At 40.6% G+C, this 14,966-nt stretch overlaps 1 protein-coding gene across 1 annotated transcript in view; it reads right to left on the bottom strand.

Annotated features, from left to right (window-relative positions):
* The window catches only part of LOC149185510 (Lactoylglutathione lyase / glyoxalase I family protein), a 121,200-nt gene extending 106,443 nt beyond the window's left edge, over positions 1 to 14,757 (bottom strand). The window contains exons 1-2 of the mRNA XM_089410714.1: positions 14,589 to 14,757; positions 9,857 to 10,043 (exon numbers count right to left, since the gene is read on the bottom strand). Of these exons, the coding sequence (XP_089266840.1) occupies positions 9,857 to 10,043; positions 14,589 to 14,663 (262 nt within the window). The 5' untranslated portion in view covers positions 14,664 to 14,757. The remainder of the gene's footprint in view (positions 1 to 9,856; positions 10,044 to 14,588) is intronic.
* Positions 14,758 to 14,966: the final 209 nt, after the last annotated feature.

Here is a 14,966-nt window from a genome sequence, read left to right as displayed (position 1 = left end):
GTCAAGGATCATGTGGTACCAAATATAACCGAGAAGGAAACAGTGGTTGAGATGTGGGAGGCTCTCAAGAACCTGTATTAGCATACTTCTATGCAGAGAAGAATGTTGCTCGAGAACCAGATGAGGTCGTATCAGATGAAAAAGGGTCAATCGATTGACACCCTCCTCAAAAAACTGAATGAGATCCGAGACCAGTTGACTGCTATAGGAGCGACACCAGATCAGGAACTTATGGTGAGAACAGCCCTGAATGTTGTCTCAGAAGATTGGGAAGTGTATCCTAGGCAGAGGGACTCTCCCACCTTGGGACGAGATGTGGGCAGCTCTTCGCCAGGAAGAGATCAGACAGCAGTCGAAGACAGGTAGCAGCAGCAACGGGATCAAGGTCAAGCAGGAGGAGGAAGATGTGATCCTAGCATCTGAGGGAAAGCAAGAGAAGCGGAAGAAGAAAGATCTCTCCAAGATCAAGTGCTTCCACTGTGGGGAGATGGGTCATTATGCGACCCAGTGTCCAAGGAAGAAGAGTAAGGGAGAGTCTTCTGAGACTAAGGTAGCGCCAACACAGGCAGAGAAGGATGTTTTGACAGACGATGATTGTGCCATGAGTGCACATGCGCCACTTGAGAAGAAATGGGGAGACATCAAGCTGTAGTCAGGCGGACTACAGGCGATGAGGAGCAGGATCCTCGAGGTACCCAGTCTCTTGGATTAGACCTTGCTACGGGAGCCCTGACGAGTAGTAGGATTGGCTGAGTGGGTAGAGACGTATGTGAATGGAGCGGCAGAGAGAGCTAAAGTGCAAGAGTCCCGAGACAGCGCAGAGCTAGCATGCTGCAGCAGTGCGAGAGGCACAGGAGTGTTGCACCAGTGCAGGATGGCACAGAGAGGTGTGCAACGGTGCGAGATTCAGGGAGTTGTTGCAGCAGCGCAGAGGTCAGAGAGGGAGCACTTGTCAGCGACAAAGGGAGCTTCAGCATCAGTGGGTGTTTCTAGCCCAACAGGGAGGTTAGTTGGAGGATCAATTACTTACTTCTCAGTATCTGAGTTGCAGTGCAGCAGTGGACAGCACTATGCAACATGATGAGAGGTGCAGTGCGGATGCAGTGTTGGGAGAAAGGACCAGCAACAACACGGATGCAGAGGGAGTTGTCGTACAGATGCAACAGTAGCAGTGGCAGAACCATGGGCAGTAGTACAGGAGGTAGCAGTGCAGAGGATGGGTGGTAGGAAGGCCTAGCATCAGCACAGGTACCGATGCTGGATGATCAGAGTAATACTCAGTGAGGAGTATTGCTAGAGCACAATCCTCACTAAGAGGGAGTGTTGATTTAGGGTAGCATCAAATGTGCTGTAGCCACGAAATTTGGTGGAGAGGTTGGGGCACATGAGATCTCCAATACCCAGAAAGGGTTTGGGCAGATTCTAAAGAGATAAGGAGATATTAAAATAATTAATATTTTTAATGGAGTCCCTAAGTCTAAACTTAGGGAAAATAAAATATTAATGTGTATTAATATGAATCTATGTTAGAATGGTCCAAAAGACATGGATCAAGCCAGATCTAATCTTAGTCGTTGATTAGGGATTTAATCTCAGTCATTGAATCGTCAACAGGAAAAGTATAAGAGGAGGCTTGAGGGTCACTTGGAGTGTACACCAGATGATCAGTCATTCTATTCTCTAGAGCAGGGTTTGCCTAGAGAGACAGAATCGGTGATCGGAAGAGCAACGGATGGGCATCGAGTACAGAGGAACAGAGAAGGCAGAGATTGCGCCGGGAGAGCAACGCAGTATTAATGTGTATTAATATGAATCTATGTTAGAATGGTCCAAAAGACATGGATCAAGCCAGATCTAATCTTAACCATGATTAAGGACTTAATCTCAGTCGTTGAATCATCAACAGGAAAAGTATAAGAGGAAGCTTGAGGGTCACTTGGAGTGTACACCAGATGATCAGTCATTCTATTCTCTAGAGCGGGGTTTGCTTAGAGAGATAGAATCGGTGATCGGAAGAGCAGCGGACGGGCATCGAGTACAGAGGAACAGAGAAGGCAGAGATTGTGCCGGGAGAGTAACGCAGTAGCCAAGGAGGGTGACGTAGAGCCAGAAAGGGCTCACGCAGGGCCACGCAGAGGCAGCCAAGTGTTGCGCAGAGCACCAGAGGGGCCAGCGTAGCTGACGCAAAGGCTCCCAGAGCTGACGCAGGGCCTTCTGGGGCTGACCTAGGGCCAGCGTGAGATAGAGAGGGGCTGACGCAATCCAGATTGGGCAGAGATGCTGGGGTTGCAGGAGCAGTTTTGTGCTGAAGAGCTGCCAGAAGGATTTTCCGGGGTTTTAGCCGGGAGATTTCTCTCAAACTGTGAGGCATAGCTGTTAACGAAATTCTCTGTTGGGTAGGCCAATTTCGGCACCCAGATTGTACTCTGATATTGCTTAATAGGAAAACCCTCAGATAGCTGCACCGGTTTTCCCGCATTGGGTTTTTCCGGGGACATTGGTCCAAAAATAATGGTGTCATGTGGTGTGTTTGTTCTTGTTTCTTTTAGTTGCTGATCTGTAATATGTTGAGCATGCACTGGTGTCTATTTTCAGTATTTACTTTGTAAATAACTTGTTAAAGGAAAAATAACAAGTAGGTAGGAATAAATCAGAAAAGTGCATGAAGGATTTCTAAACTAAGCAATCTTAGAAACTTCAACAATTCCAGGCCCGACCTAAGGTGTGGGAAAGGGGAAGGGGAAAGCTAGTCCAATGTGGACCCAGTGGAGGAGTGTGGACCCAGGTGGGGAAATGATGAATGGGTTTATAATGTGTGGAAGGGGAGTAATATATATGGATGAGGGAGAGGGACCACGCAACCAAAAGCAGGGTTTCCCATGTAATACCATCCCTGAAGCCGAAGGGTCAGTAAAAGAGATCCCACGAGACTAGAATCCAAGGTTAACATCCAAAAGGGGTCTAGGGGACAAGAACACAGACCTAGCCCATTCTTTCCTCCGAATCCCCCCATTAATCCATGCTCAGAAGTGTCCATGATAAGCAAACTACAATACTCAATTACCAAATGACAAGGCAATACGTTTAGATTCAAGAGGCCCACCTTCAAACATACGATCATGGCAAATGGGTGAGGGTCCACATGGCTAGCTCAGGTGGCAGAGAAGTGGCACAACGAGCTAGTTGGTAGCTGCAAGGGGCTGCTAGCTACCGACTAAGGACCATCTTCCTAGGGATATCACCCACAAAATGGTGGGTAACAGGGCCAACACTGAAAGGATGATTTATGGAGCCCTCTTGAGTCTTGACTCAATTTGGCACCAGGTGAGCTCAACGCATGCCTCCAAGAGGCCCATGCAATGATAACATCAGCATTTCGGCCCTCTTGTGGGTTAATTTTTATGATTTCACATTGGCTATGTGGTTCGCTTGTAACCACACTTAGTTTTTGCCCTTCATTTGACAACTACAAGGGGATTTGGACTATAATTAGACTGGATTAGACATGTATAAATAAGAGATACCTCATTTAGTCTCTCATCATCATCACACTTGGAATTCGACTTCTTGAGAATAACTCGCATTTGTTTTTTTTTTGGCTAGTGGAGATCTTTTGGATGCATTTCAATGTATGGGAGCTAGTTCAATGGGAGCTAGTAGGTTAGATTGCATTTAGATCAATGTTGCATTAATCGTTATCGGGATAATATCGGCGCGAGGAAAAAATTGGAAAAAAATCGTAATTATCCGAAATAATCGGAAATAATCGTTCGGTACAAAAATATTCATTTTTTTAATATCTAAACCATCTACAACATAAAATAAATACACTGACACATGAATATGATAAAAGAACTAATATATAAGATGTTTAAGATCATTTCTAGTGCTAAAATCACACATAACATTGAATCATGTCCTGAATAGTAAGTCCTGACTCCTGAGTCCCAACTCAGTCTCAAAATATCAACAAAAAATATAATAATATATCTCATCATGTCATAATGTCATATACAATAAAATGAAGAAAATAACTAAAGTCCAATCCTATTGATTTCCTCTGCCCCTCTTGCGAGAAAATGCCACAGCTTTCCCTTTCCCTCTAGATGTAGATGTTGGTGCCCGTGCTGGTGGAGATGGCAGTGGAGTCTGATGTGCTCTAGAAGCTGAAGAACTAGAAGTAGGAGCTATAGGAAGTAGACCACGTCCTCCACTAGTGGCAGGGGTAGCCTGGGCAGGTGGTGTCACCTCCTCCTCCTGTTCCTCCTCCTGCTCCTGCTCCTCCTCCCCCTCCACTACATCCTGCACTAACCAATCATCAGCAAACTCCAAGAGAGGCCTCTCAGCCTCAACCCTCCATGCAGTAGTGGTGTCAATCCCATCCAATGAGATGGCATCCACATCAAGTGTCCTCTCAAGTTGCCTCACCCACAATCGAAGATTGTAGTAGACGTAGACCATGTCATTAAGTCGCTGGGACTCCAACCTATACAAAGATCATGAAATAATAATTAATAATTATAAAAAAAAAATATTGTTTAATGAATTCAAAAATTTATTTGGAAATTTGCAATATTTTAAATGTTTAAGTGTTAACCTGTTGCGCTTCTTGTTGTGTATTTTTTCAAATACACTCCAGTTGTGCTCACATCCTGAGGAGCTACATGTTTGGCTGAGGATGCGAATGGCAAGCTTTTACAGAAGGGGTACCCTGCCACCATGCATCTACAACAAAATTACAAATAAAATTTTAAATAAACATAAGAAAAAATGGAATTTGAAGAGACAATGAAATTTGAAACAAAGTTACAAACTAAAAAATACCTGGCATTTTAATCGTCCTATCATTGACAGCCATCTCAAAGCCAAATGTGCCACTTGCCATCCTATATGTCTCAATTTGTTTAGAGATCTCTATACGTTGTTCTGGAGATCGCACCATATTCTGGACACAGGATAAGAATCCATCCATGATCTTAGCATCAAAATCAAACCCACATGTTCAAGAAAATGCAGGGTTCAAGAAAAGCCCAGCAGCATGAATGGGACGATGGAGTGTGTTGTTCCATCGCTCATCAATCACTCCCCATAGGAGGAGTTGTCTCTGAAACCCATCATCTCCCTTACCATCATAGTAGGCCCGAATGGCTTCTTTGGCCCTGTCCATGGCCTCATACAAATAGCCCATTGCGGGCTTCTCACCATCAACCAACCGAAGAACCTTTACCAAAGGTTCAATAACGGCGCACACATCCTGCACTCCCGCCCAAAAGTCTTCCTGGTATGTAACTAGTCTGCATACGGCCTCTCCCTTTGGTTTGTGGCCCATTGGCAAAGCACGCCACTCCTCTGAAAGAAACATTCTCTTCCCATCCCACATAGAATTCAAGAGGGATTGAAGAGATATGAAACTGGTGGCAAACCGTGTAATGGCGGGGCGCACCAACTCTTTGTTGTTGGTGAATCTTCTCATCAAGCTAAGCACAGATGTATGGTTATATATAAATTTTGTAATGTTTTTGGATGAATCAACAATATCTTTGACAAAGGGAATTTTCCCTATGTCCTCCAACATCAAATCAATCCAATGTGCAACACAAGGTGTCCAAAATAAAGTAGGATCCCTGTCCATAAGCATCCTGCCAGCAGCAACATAATTTGCAGCATTGTCCGTTATGACTTCGACAACATTTTCTGCACCCACCTCCAAAATAAACACATCTAGCAAATCACATAAAGTTCTTGCATTTTTTATTTGTGCAGATGAATCAACAAATTTGATAAACATAGTCCCCTTGGGACAACTAACCAAGAAGTTTATAAGGGTTCTCCCCTTTTGGTCAGTCCAACCATCTAACATAACAGTGCATCCTGTTTGTGCCCATGATACCCTAAAATCCTCCAATCTTTGGGTGCAGTCACGCTTTTCATTTTAAAGAATCTGGCCTCTAAAATCATGATAAGAAGGGATTTTGTACCCTGGGCCAACACTGGCAATAGCATCAACAGCAGGTTGGAAAAATGGATTATCCTTTACAATGCTGAAAGGAATATCACTCCAGAGGAGAAATTTTGCCAGCAACTTGTCAGCTTGTTCTTTCTCAGTTCTTTTTAGCATTGAACCGATAGATGGTTGTGAACCAGGTGTGGTTCGAGGAACAAAAAATGATGTGGCAGCTATCGGATTGGTTGATGCTGCAGTAGAACCAGTGCCACTTCCTTCAGCTGACCTTTTTAGTTGCCTTTTGATTTCCTCTTTGGCCTCTCTAGTCTGCTCTAAATTTTCCAATGCTCTCATGGCTCTTTGGACGATTTCAAGAGTTGTATTTGTACAAGGTCCCACATCTTTTCCAAGGATTTGTGCAAGGTGAAACTTCAACCTGTACACCCCCTCGGACATAGGGTGGCCACACAACTTGCAAGTCAAGTTTAGTCTATCATTCGGAGCATCAGGTTCACCATATTCCCAGAAAGGATCCAATTTCCTTGGCATGTTTGTTTTTGAACTTTGAAGTTGCAAACTTGAAGTCTTGAATGGTGTTTCGGTGCAGTTGTGAACCTATTACAATTTTTTAATTTACTATTTACAAAATTACAAGTTACAAATTTACAATTTAGTATTTTAATTTTTACATTGTACAATGAAAACCCAAGTTACTCAACCTAAAACAACCATTCCAAAGTTACCCAACCATTCCAAACCCAAGTTACCCAACCAAATGGCAAAAACAATGAAAAAAAACATAAACAATGTTTAAAAACAATGAAAACAAAAAAAAAAAAATTGGTTCCCATAGTCATACCAAGTTACCCAACCAAAAACAATGAAGAAATACAAAAACAATCTTTAAAAACAATGAAAACAAAAAAAAAATGGTGCCCATACCAAGTTACCCAACCAAAAACAATGTTTTTAAACAATGAAAACAAAAAAAATTAATCCACAATGCACATACCGTTTCTATGGAGAAATCGGTGGTCTCCTCTTGATTTTCTCCTCTAAGCACTTCGAATTAGCTTCAAACCCTCTCCAGCTTAGTCTCCCAGCTCTCCTTTGCCCTCCGCGCGCGACTGTCCAAATGAACTCATAAAAAAAAAAAAACATTATAGAACCTCGCTGCCACGAAGCCCCACGATTTTTTCAGTTGTTATCGCGATAATTTCGAATTTATTGCGATAATTTCAATTATCGCGATAATTTCATAAAAATCGGCTAAAAAAATTTCTGAGATAATTTCGTATAAAAATCGCAATAAAATCGTTGTATCAAAAAATCGCCATAATTTGAATTTATCGCGATTTTCACAACACTGATTTAGATTAAACTTGCATCTTAGAAAAAAATTTACATTTTTGTATGGATTTCAACTTTGAAAGTGTTGCTTCCTGCTGCAGGAGCTCAATAACTCCTTGATGCGAGAATTTACTCTCAAGTGTGGGTTTTCCCTTTCCTAGCTTGCCCAGATGCGAAAATTTACTCTCTAATCCCGGTTCAATAAGATTTCTTTGTTTCTCCACAACAATTTCTAGACCTTCAGCTGTTGTGTTGGATTGAACGAACATTCATGAAATAATTGCCTGTGGCCGAAAAACCCTTGGTGCAGGAGGACTGCAGGCAGTGGTGCCGTAACTGGTTGAGGTGTCTGCTATCACTGTTCTTAGCAAAAACCCCAAACGAAACTCTCACTATAGAGAAATTTGCCAATTGATCCCTATTGCCTGCGAACTCAGAATAAAAACTTGTGCAAAGAATGACAAGGGGTCAGAGCAATGTGAGTTCGAGCTTGATCAGCTACTGCCACCATAACCATGGACGCCATGACCATGCAGAATTCCGCTGCCATTTCCACCCACTCTGTGAACATTTAAAATCCAATGACATACCCAGACTTCTCTTTCACGTTCACCCGCTAAATTACTGCCAGATATAATGGCATCTAAGACCCGCTTTTCACCCAAAACTTCACTTAATTTACTCGTATTTTACTGGAGATCGAAGTCTGGCTACTCTAACTGCGGCGATCATGCTTGAATAGTCTACCTTTAGTAGATTCCACACTGGTCTGAGGTGTTCATCGAGCATTATCTGCATAACAAAGTTTAATGTCTACACCTTGGATGGCAGAATTGACCCCTGAATGTATTGTCCTGAGTGGTCCACAAAAGCAGGAATAGCAGGTTGGCACCTGTTACCTCTGCCCTTCTTTAATATTCAGTCTTAAGAATTTTGATATAGGTACCCTGCTGCTGGAAGGGTTAACAATACCTCCTCCTCTTTACTATTTACATTTTGGATTTGACCCTCTGTACTCTATATCTTTCTTTGTATCTGTTTTGTGCGTAGGAGTTGCCTTTGGCACTCCCACATCGCTATTGTGACTTCTTGTACTTTCTAGTCCTCATGACCTGTTTTGGTTACTTCTGGACACTAATAAAATTTCTGTCTTCTTACTTACTAATCATATGAAACCTATACCAGAGTACCTGTTTGATGTATGATGGAATACAAAGATGTTTGGATGTAGTAAAGAATTCTCTAGTTATTGCATGCACTAACTTCAATGAAGAAAATGTAAGCTATCACTATAGGCCATTAATCAACATGAATTCAGCAGTGCTGCACTATGTTTGGATGTAGAAGAGAATTTCCTTATTGCATGCACTAACTTCAATGAAGAAAATGTAAGACATCACGACAGGCCATATGGTCAACATGAAGTCAGTAGTATTGCATTATTGTCAGGCAATAGTTACAGATCACCATTTCAGTGGTCCTTACAACGGTAGACTACCTTAGTACACTAAACTTAGAGAGAGAGCTGCACTTGCAGTTAAGAAACTGGGACATTCACATATTCAATTTCATTAATTATCAAAGGAACAAAGCTGCGTTTTCAGTACAAATTACATCAAAAAAACACTGTATACTTGATTTTCCAGTCAGATTGGTTGTAGCCAAAAGAGTTATGTCCTAATGTTTAGCATGGGCAGTTACAGGTTGAGACAAAGGAAATAACATGATGTGCACGTTTGTGTTGTTGACAGTGTTCTGATTGGTGGACCAATGTATATGTTTGCACATCATCTGAGACTCTAAACATGTTGGCATGATGCGGTGCATCATGGTCACCATTTCAGTGGTCCTGACTCCTTACTAGGATAGACTGCCTTGGTGCACTAAACATATAGAGGGATCTGCACTTGCAATTAAGACACTGGGACAATCACATGTTCAATTTTCACTAACAAAATTACCAAAGAACAAAACTTCTTTTTCACTACAAATTACATCTAAAAAACATAGTATACTTGATTTTCCAGTCAGATTGATTGTAGCCAAAAGAGTTATGTGCCTAATGTTTAACACAGGCAGTCGCAGGTTGAGAGAAAGGAAATAACATGATGTGCATGTTTGTGTTAAAAACCAAACGACTACCTTAAGCTGGAATTAAAGACTCAATATCTGTGATTCTACACCCATATTTTCATTTTTTATCGATTAATAGATAGCCAACTAACATGCACTCCTATTGATTGATGATTAAACTGAAATCTCAAGAGACGTTTTAATACAATCCACAAACCATATCTCTCTTGCAAGTTTGAGATCCATTATGTTATATGATGCACATGTGTATGATCTAACCCACAGCCTATTGATGGATACACTGAATTAGACCTAGAGGTTTGATATGGTAGTAAGTTTACAAACCAAGCCACCAATCAAGCACTTCTATTGATTGATAAGGCACATTAAGAATCAAGAAGATTTCTGATACAATCAAAAGACCACTTTTTTGTTGTACAAAATATTATTAGGGAAGATCACTGCAAGAGGAAGAACAACGTATTCAACCGTTTTTGGTTTCATCGGCATTTTGTTCCTCAACAATGAGAGTGGGTCTAACTGAAGCCTTTGTCATTAACAGCCGCAAGTAATCGCGTTCCACAGGTTGGCATGTTTTGATTAATTCAGGCTTGCTCCTTAAAAACTCATTGAAAAAGGCATGCCTTGGATTGTAACTCTGAAATGAACCATTTGCCTGAGAAGAATTCAAGTTGATGCTAAAATTAGAAGTCTCTCACAATCACATACAAACATATCTGAACATACAGATTGAAATACTGGTAGTTTAAGTTTAAAACACAAATGTTGAAAGATAACACCAAAGACGTAAAGGCTTATTATGATGTAATGTTATGATATTCTTAGTTGGATATCAGCTGAAAATAAATCTCAAATTTAAATTCCCATCAGAAATTATATAGGTGAGTATGTGAAACGAAATAGAGACAAAACACATAGGCAAGAAGCTTAGCAATCTTAAGCAACATATCAAGTCACTCTGAAAGCAATCCTTGACCATGTGGAAATCCAAAAATTATAACAAGCAGGGTGGCAATCTATGCCTTGTGTCACACAATCATGCTTATTGTATCAGCTGACATTAGATATCAATCAACAATATCATAATAGTCTCAACCTCAGAAATAATATTGCTACTTTCACATCAACATAGTTGAAAAGAACCTGGATGAGGTTAATTTGATCTCCACAAGAAATCTTCAAAAGTGTTACCTCTGAAAATGCATGGCTTATTCTGCCTTTTTGACCGGCATCTTGCTCACAAACACAGCAAGAATCTATGGGAGCTCAGTCATAATTACAGGTCGTAGGGAGGACTTGGAGGCTATATTATCATGGCATTGCATCATTGATGGAGACCCTACTCATTGATTAAACCCAGGGCTACGAGACCACATGGACAGACAATTTGCGAATTAGAAGGGATACTTAGGAGATGAACACACTATCTTATTGGAGGCACAAAGCATGATGAGTGACAAGGAAAAGGGTTGAAGGAGAAACACCCCACTTGAAAGGATGTCATGTGTCACTAGAATTGCACTTGGCGTGGTCAAAGGCCCACTTGATGTTGAACACCCTCTCCAAGAAGATGGCTAGGGCAGGTTGAAGGCAAGAACAAGTGAGAAATAACCAAACTCACATGAACAATGGTTATTGTTACCACAAAATCGAGTAGCCTAGTACAAAGCCTCATTAGGCAATCTAGGTCTCAAGGATGGGATCCACCACCCCTATCAACAAAGTGTTTTCTCCCCTGCTCTTTCGTGGTTGGTCATTATCCCCACAGGGGAGGCTTCCCTAGCAACACTATGAGGTTAAAGGACTTATGGTTCTAAGTCAAATGGCTCTCTAAGGAATTTGCAGAGAAACACCTTAGAAGATCTTCAATAAATAGAGGCTCAAGGTGAAGAGAGTTGATGGGATAGGGGTAAGCACCAAAAAAGCCTTGAAGGCTCACATAAGGTCTATGAATGTTCAAGTACACCTTTCCACTACCCACTATCAACTTAGCAAATGCTGTTGTAAATTAGGGTTTCAAAGCAGGCTTACAGCATGCAAAATGTTACAACAGCTATATAAATAGCCTATTAATGATAAGATCAACAACGGGTTGAGGGTATTAGAGGAGGTAAACAAGGGGTGGGCTAAGAGTGTGCTTTTGATGACTGAAAATGCACAAAGCAGCAAATAAGATCTAGACGTCAGCCCTATAAATGGGGATAAAACATACATAAAATGATAGATTTTTCTTTTAACATTAATAGATGCGATTGGTACTTAAAGGACAATATTGAATAACATATAGGAGAAATTATGCTATAAAATGCAGATTTAGCCAAACCCTAACCTTAGTTTACCATAAATCAAATAAAATGGAAAAAATAAGTTGATAAACACACAAAGAATAGTGCCTTCAGTCAATTGGGCAATGGATAGGACGAGGTCTATGCAAGAAGACCTTGGACAGATAGGGTACTTCTCTTTTAAAACCATGGCAACTTTCTTCTTTAGGAGATTTAAGATCAAAGGGTGCAAATCTAGTCCCTTTGACAGATACTTGACGACAAGTTTTGCATAAATGAACAGGAAACAAGAGTTCATAAATGTTGTTGCAGTTTTTAATATGGCGTATGACAAACCCTAATTTCAGCAATTTCATGCAAAACAGAAGAAAATAGCATTAAACTTACACTATTCAAGAAAGTATCGCTTCATAAATCCATAGAAAGCCTTCTGCATGCAAAACATATCTTCCCCAAGACAATTCGCACTTCTACTTAGCCATTCAATTCAAGAGAAAAGAAGATAACTAGTGCACACTCTTTTCGAGAGAGAGAAATGACTGTGTGACAATGATCCAAGGCAATTTGACTCCCCTCTATTTATGGGAAGGAAACCAAGTTGAATTTCCCTTAATTTACAATCAGAAGCCCTAAAAAATCACTTTAAGCATTTGACAAGACTAATAGGTCACAAGTCGACCTAAAGATGGTTTCACATAATGATAAAAGTTAAAACATAATAAAATGACATCCTTTTTCCACGTGTGTGGAGAAATAGCCCCCTAACATGACATAATCCTCATCTAAGAAGCATCTCCATCAAGCAAGGTGGCAAAAAAGGTCCAAGAGTGTTCCTCACCCCAAGACATCTCATCATAGTGAATGGGTGCATCTCGAACCCACAACCCCCCAACCAAGATGTCATCATCAAAAATCCAAGAATCATCCTAGGGTTTGCATGGGTGATGTGGCAACCCTAGAGCACAACGTCATCATCAAGAAGAGGTGTGCCAACCCTCCCAAAGTGTATCAAATGATCATCATTCTCATATCAGCTCTGGTACAAGGAAACACCTATCAAGTAGATACAAGGGTAGACTAAGTGTGTCCTGATTCGAAACTAAACAAGTAGATGAAGAACATCAATCACACAACAATTATAGACCATAGACACAAAGATTACCTGGAGCAAAACGCAAAGAAAAATCTCCAACACCGAATGAGTATGCTCAGGCTATATTTCCTGGCAATTGTAGAATTGGAATGGTGTTTAGGCTCTCTAGAACATCAAAGATTACAAACTCAAGAATTGTTTTCATGCATTCCCTCTCTCCTCTACCAAAGAATCCCTTCTCTGTCAGTGTGCAAAAGTTTATAGGCAGTGTTGGCTTGTTGGGATCAGTTGGAAGGCCAAGCATCCCCAGCTCTTCTGCTCCAAATATGCAATGCTCTTTCTCTCCCTTTGCCTTTGGCTGGCAGCTTTCATGTGCAAGGTTCCTTTCATTTTTATACTGTGGTGCTTCAAATGGAAGCACAGCACTTTGGAGATGAATGATAGCAGATTAACTAACGTAGGCCCTTACACTATCATATACATCCTTTAACCTCATTATGAACTTCATAGCCCCAAGCTTCACTTCTATAGCCAATCTTCTAGTTTTGTCAAGTGTTTTGCATTGAGCTAAGACATCAAACTGTTCAATGTTCATTGTGGATCCGTTTCGGATCAGGTTCCTAACAGCACTTCCCAACAGAAGCATCGAAAGGTCGGCAAGAGGCTCCTACCATTTTATAACCCTAAAACCAGACAGCCCTTCTCGTCTCAACATCACCTTCTATTTGATATTATATATATTTAGTATAATGTAAAATACATATTTGTATATTTTTTAACAACTATTGTATCCCAACCGTATCATGATCCATATCCAACCTTTCCTACAAATTTATGTATGTGGTGTTGGAGTTTGTCTTTTCCAATGCTTCATTTTCTTATGAGTTAAGTATGGTGAGTTGTAAGCTCACGTAGAGACTTGCATGTACCCAATTATCGTAGTTATCCTCCATTGCTATATAATGGAGGCTTTCTATATACTTTTACACAAATTTGTGAGTAATTCAATACCCTTAACATGGTATCAGAGCCTTGGCCCCAGGTTCGATTCCACGATTTGCTTTGGAGGGGGTGTTGGATTTTCACACTAGGAAACTAACCACCACTCTGGGACTCTGGGATCCACCCTGAGACCACTTAAAAAAAGGTAATAATAATGGTTTGGAAGTTTACTAATGACCGCGGATTTTGATGTAATAAAAAACCTAACATGTAGATCATATACCATAGCTATATTATGAGAAACAGAACCCGAATCCATCACGCTAGCGTGGTTAAAAGCCTCCGATGTAATAATCGGTAGTATTTCATCTAAAAGAGCTACAACAAAACCTAGCGTATAGAAAGAGAAATCTTGATTATCACTTATTTTCAAAAAAAAAAAGGGGGATTTTTTTATCATCTTGGAATCAAAAAGAAAAGGCTCAGCGAAGATTTTATGAAGCCCAAATATAGACATGTCCAGGTTTTCATATACACCATTCTTAACCTTATGAAGTTAGTTCTCTTTGAATACATATATTCTTCTTTTCAATGAGGCCTTTTGCCAGAACCTGCACTTGTATCGTTGTTTATATGTTGTCCTCTACACTTGAAAGAAAGTCGTTGCTTTCTAGTCAGCCAAGTGAAAAAAATTGAATAGCCTATTGCATTGTGCAAGAGTATAAGATTTTTTTTCATTTCAGTTAATTAGCATCTCAAGTAGAAGAGAACCCTTGAAATTCTAAAAAATGAAATCAAGCAGTAGCGAACCTCAAATGAAATCCAATTGAGAGGCCAAAAGCCTTAATATAAAGAATTTGCAGTGAGTATAAATGCATACTTGATTCTGCCGGGGAGAGCGTCTTCCCTGGTTGCTGGAGAGCGCCGCTGCGGCGGCTGCTGTGGCAATTGCCATGGATGCCTGACCTCCCCTTCCCTCCGCACTAAGGTAGCAATCTGCAGGCAACTAGACTCAGTGGCCGAAATAAGTTTATAATTACGTAATTATAAGCCGGCCACTTATTTATTTTAGATTATATGATTGTCATATTACACGTATATTTAGGAGTAATTCGACAATCTAGACGGTGTTATAGAGATTTTGAATTGTTCAATGGATAATGTCAACGAGGCGAGTTGATGCCTAGACCATAGAAATTTTGAATCGTTAAAATGAGAAATAAATATTGAAAAAATGTTTTTGCATGTGCTTAGTTAA

The sequence above is a fragment of the Pinus tabuliformis genome, chromosome 3_1 (assembly GCF_031772625.1).
Source record: "Pinus tabuliformis cultivar Carrire ecotype Pingquan chromosome 3_1, CPIR1, whole genome shotgun sequence".
In the NCBI taxonomy this organism is placed as follows: Eukaryota; Viridiplantae; Streptophyta; class Pinopsida; order Pinales; family Pinaceae; genus Pinus; species Pinus tabuliformis.
This window is presented reverse-complemented; position numbering and strand designations above follow the sequence as displayed.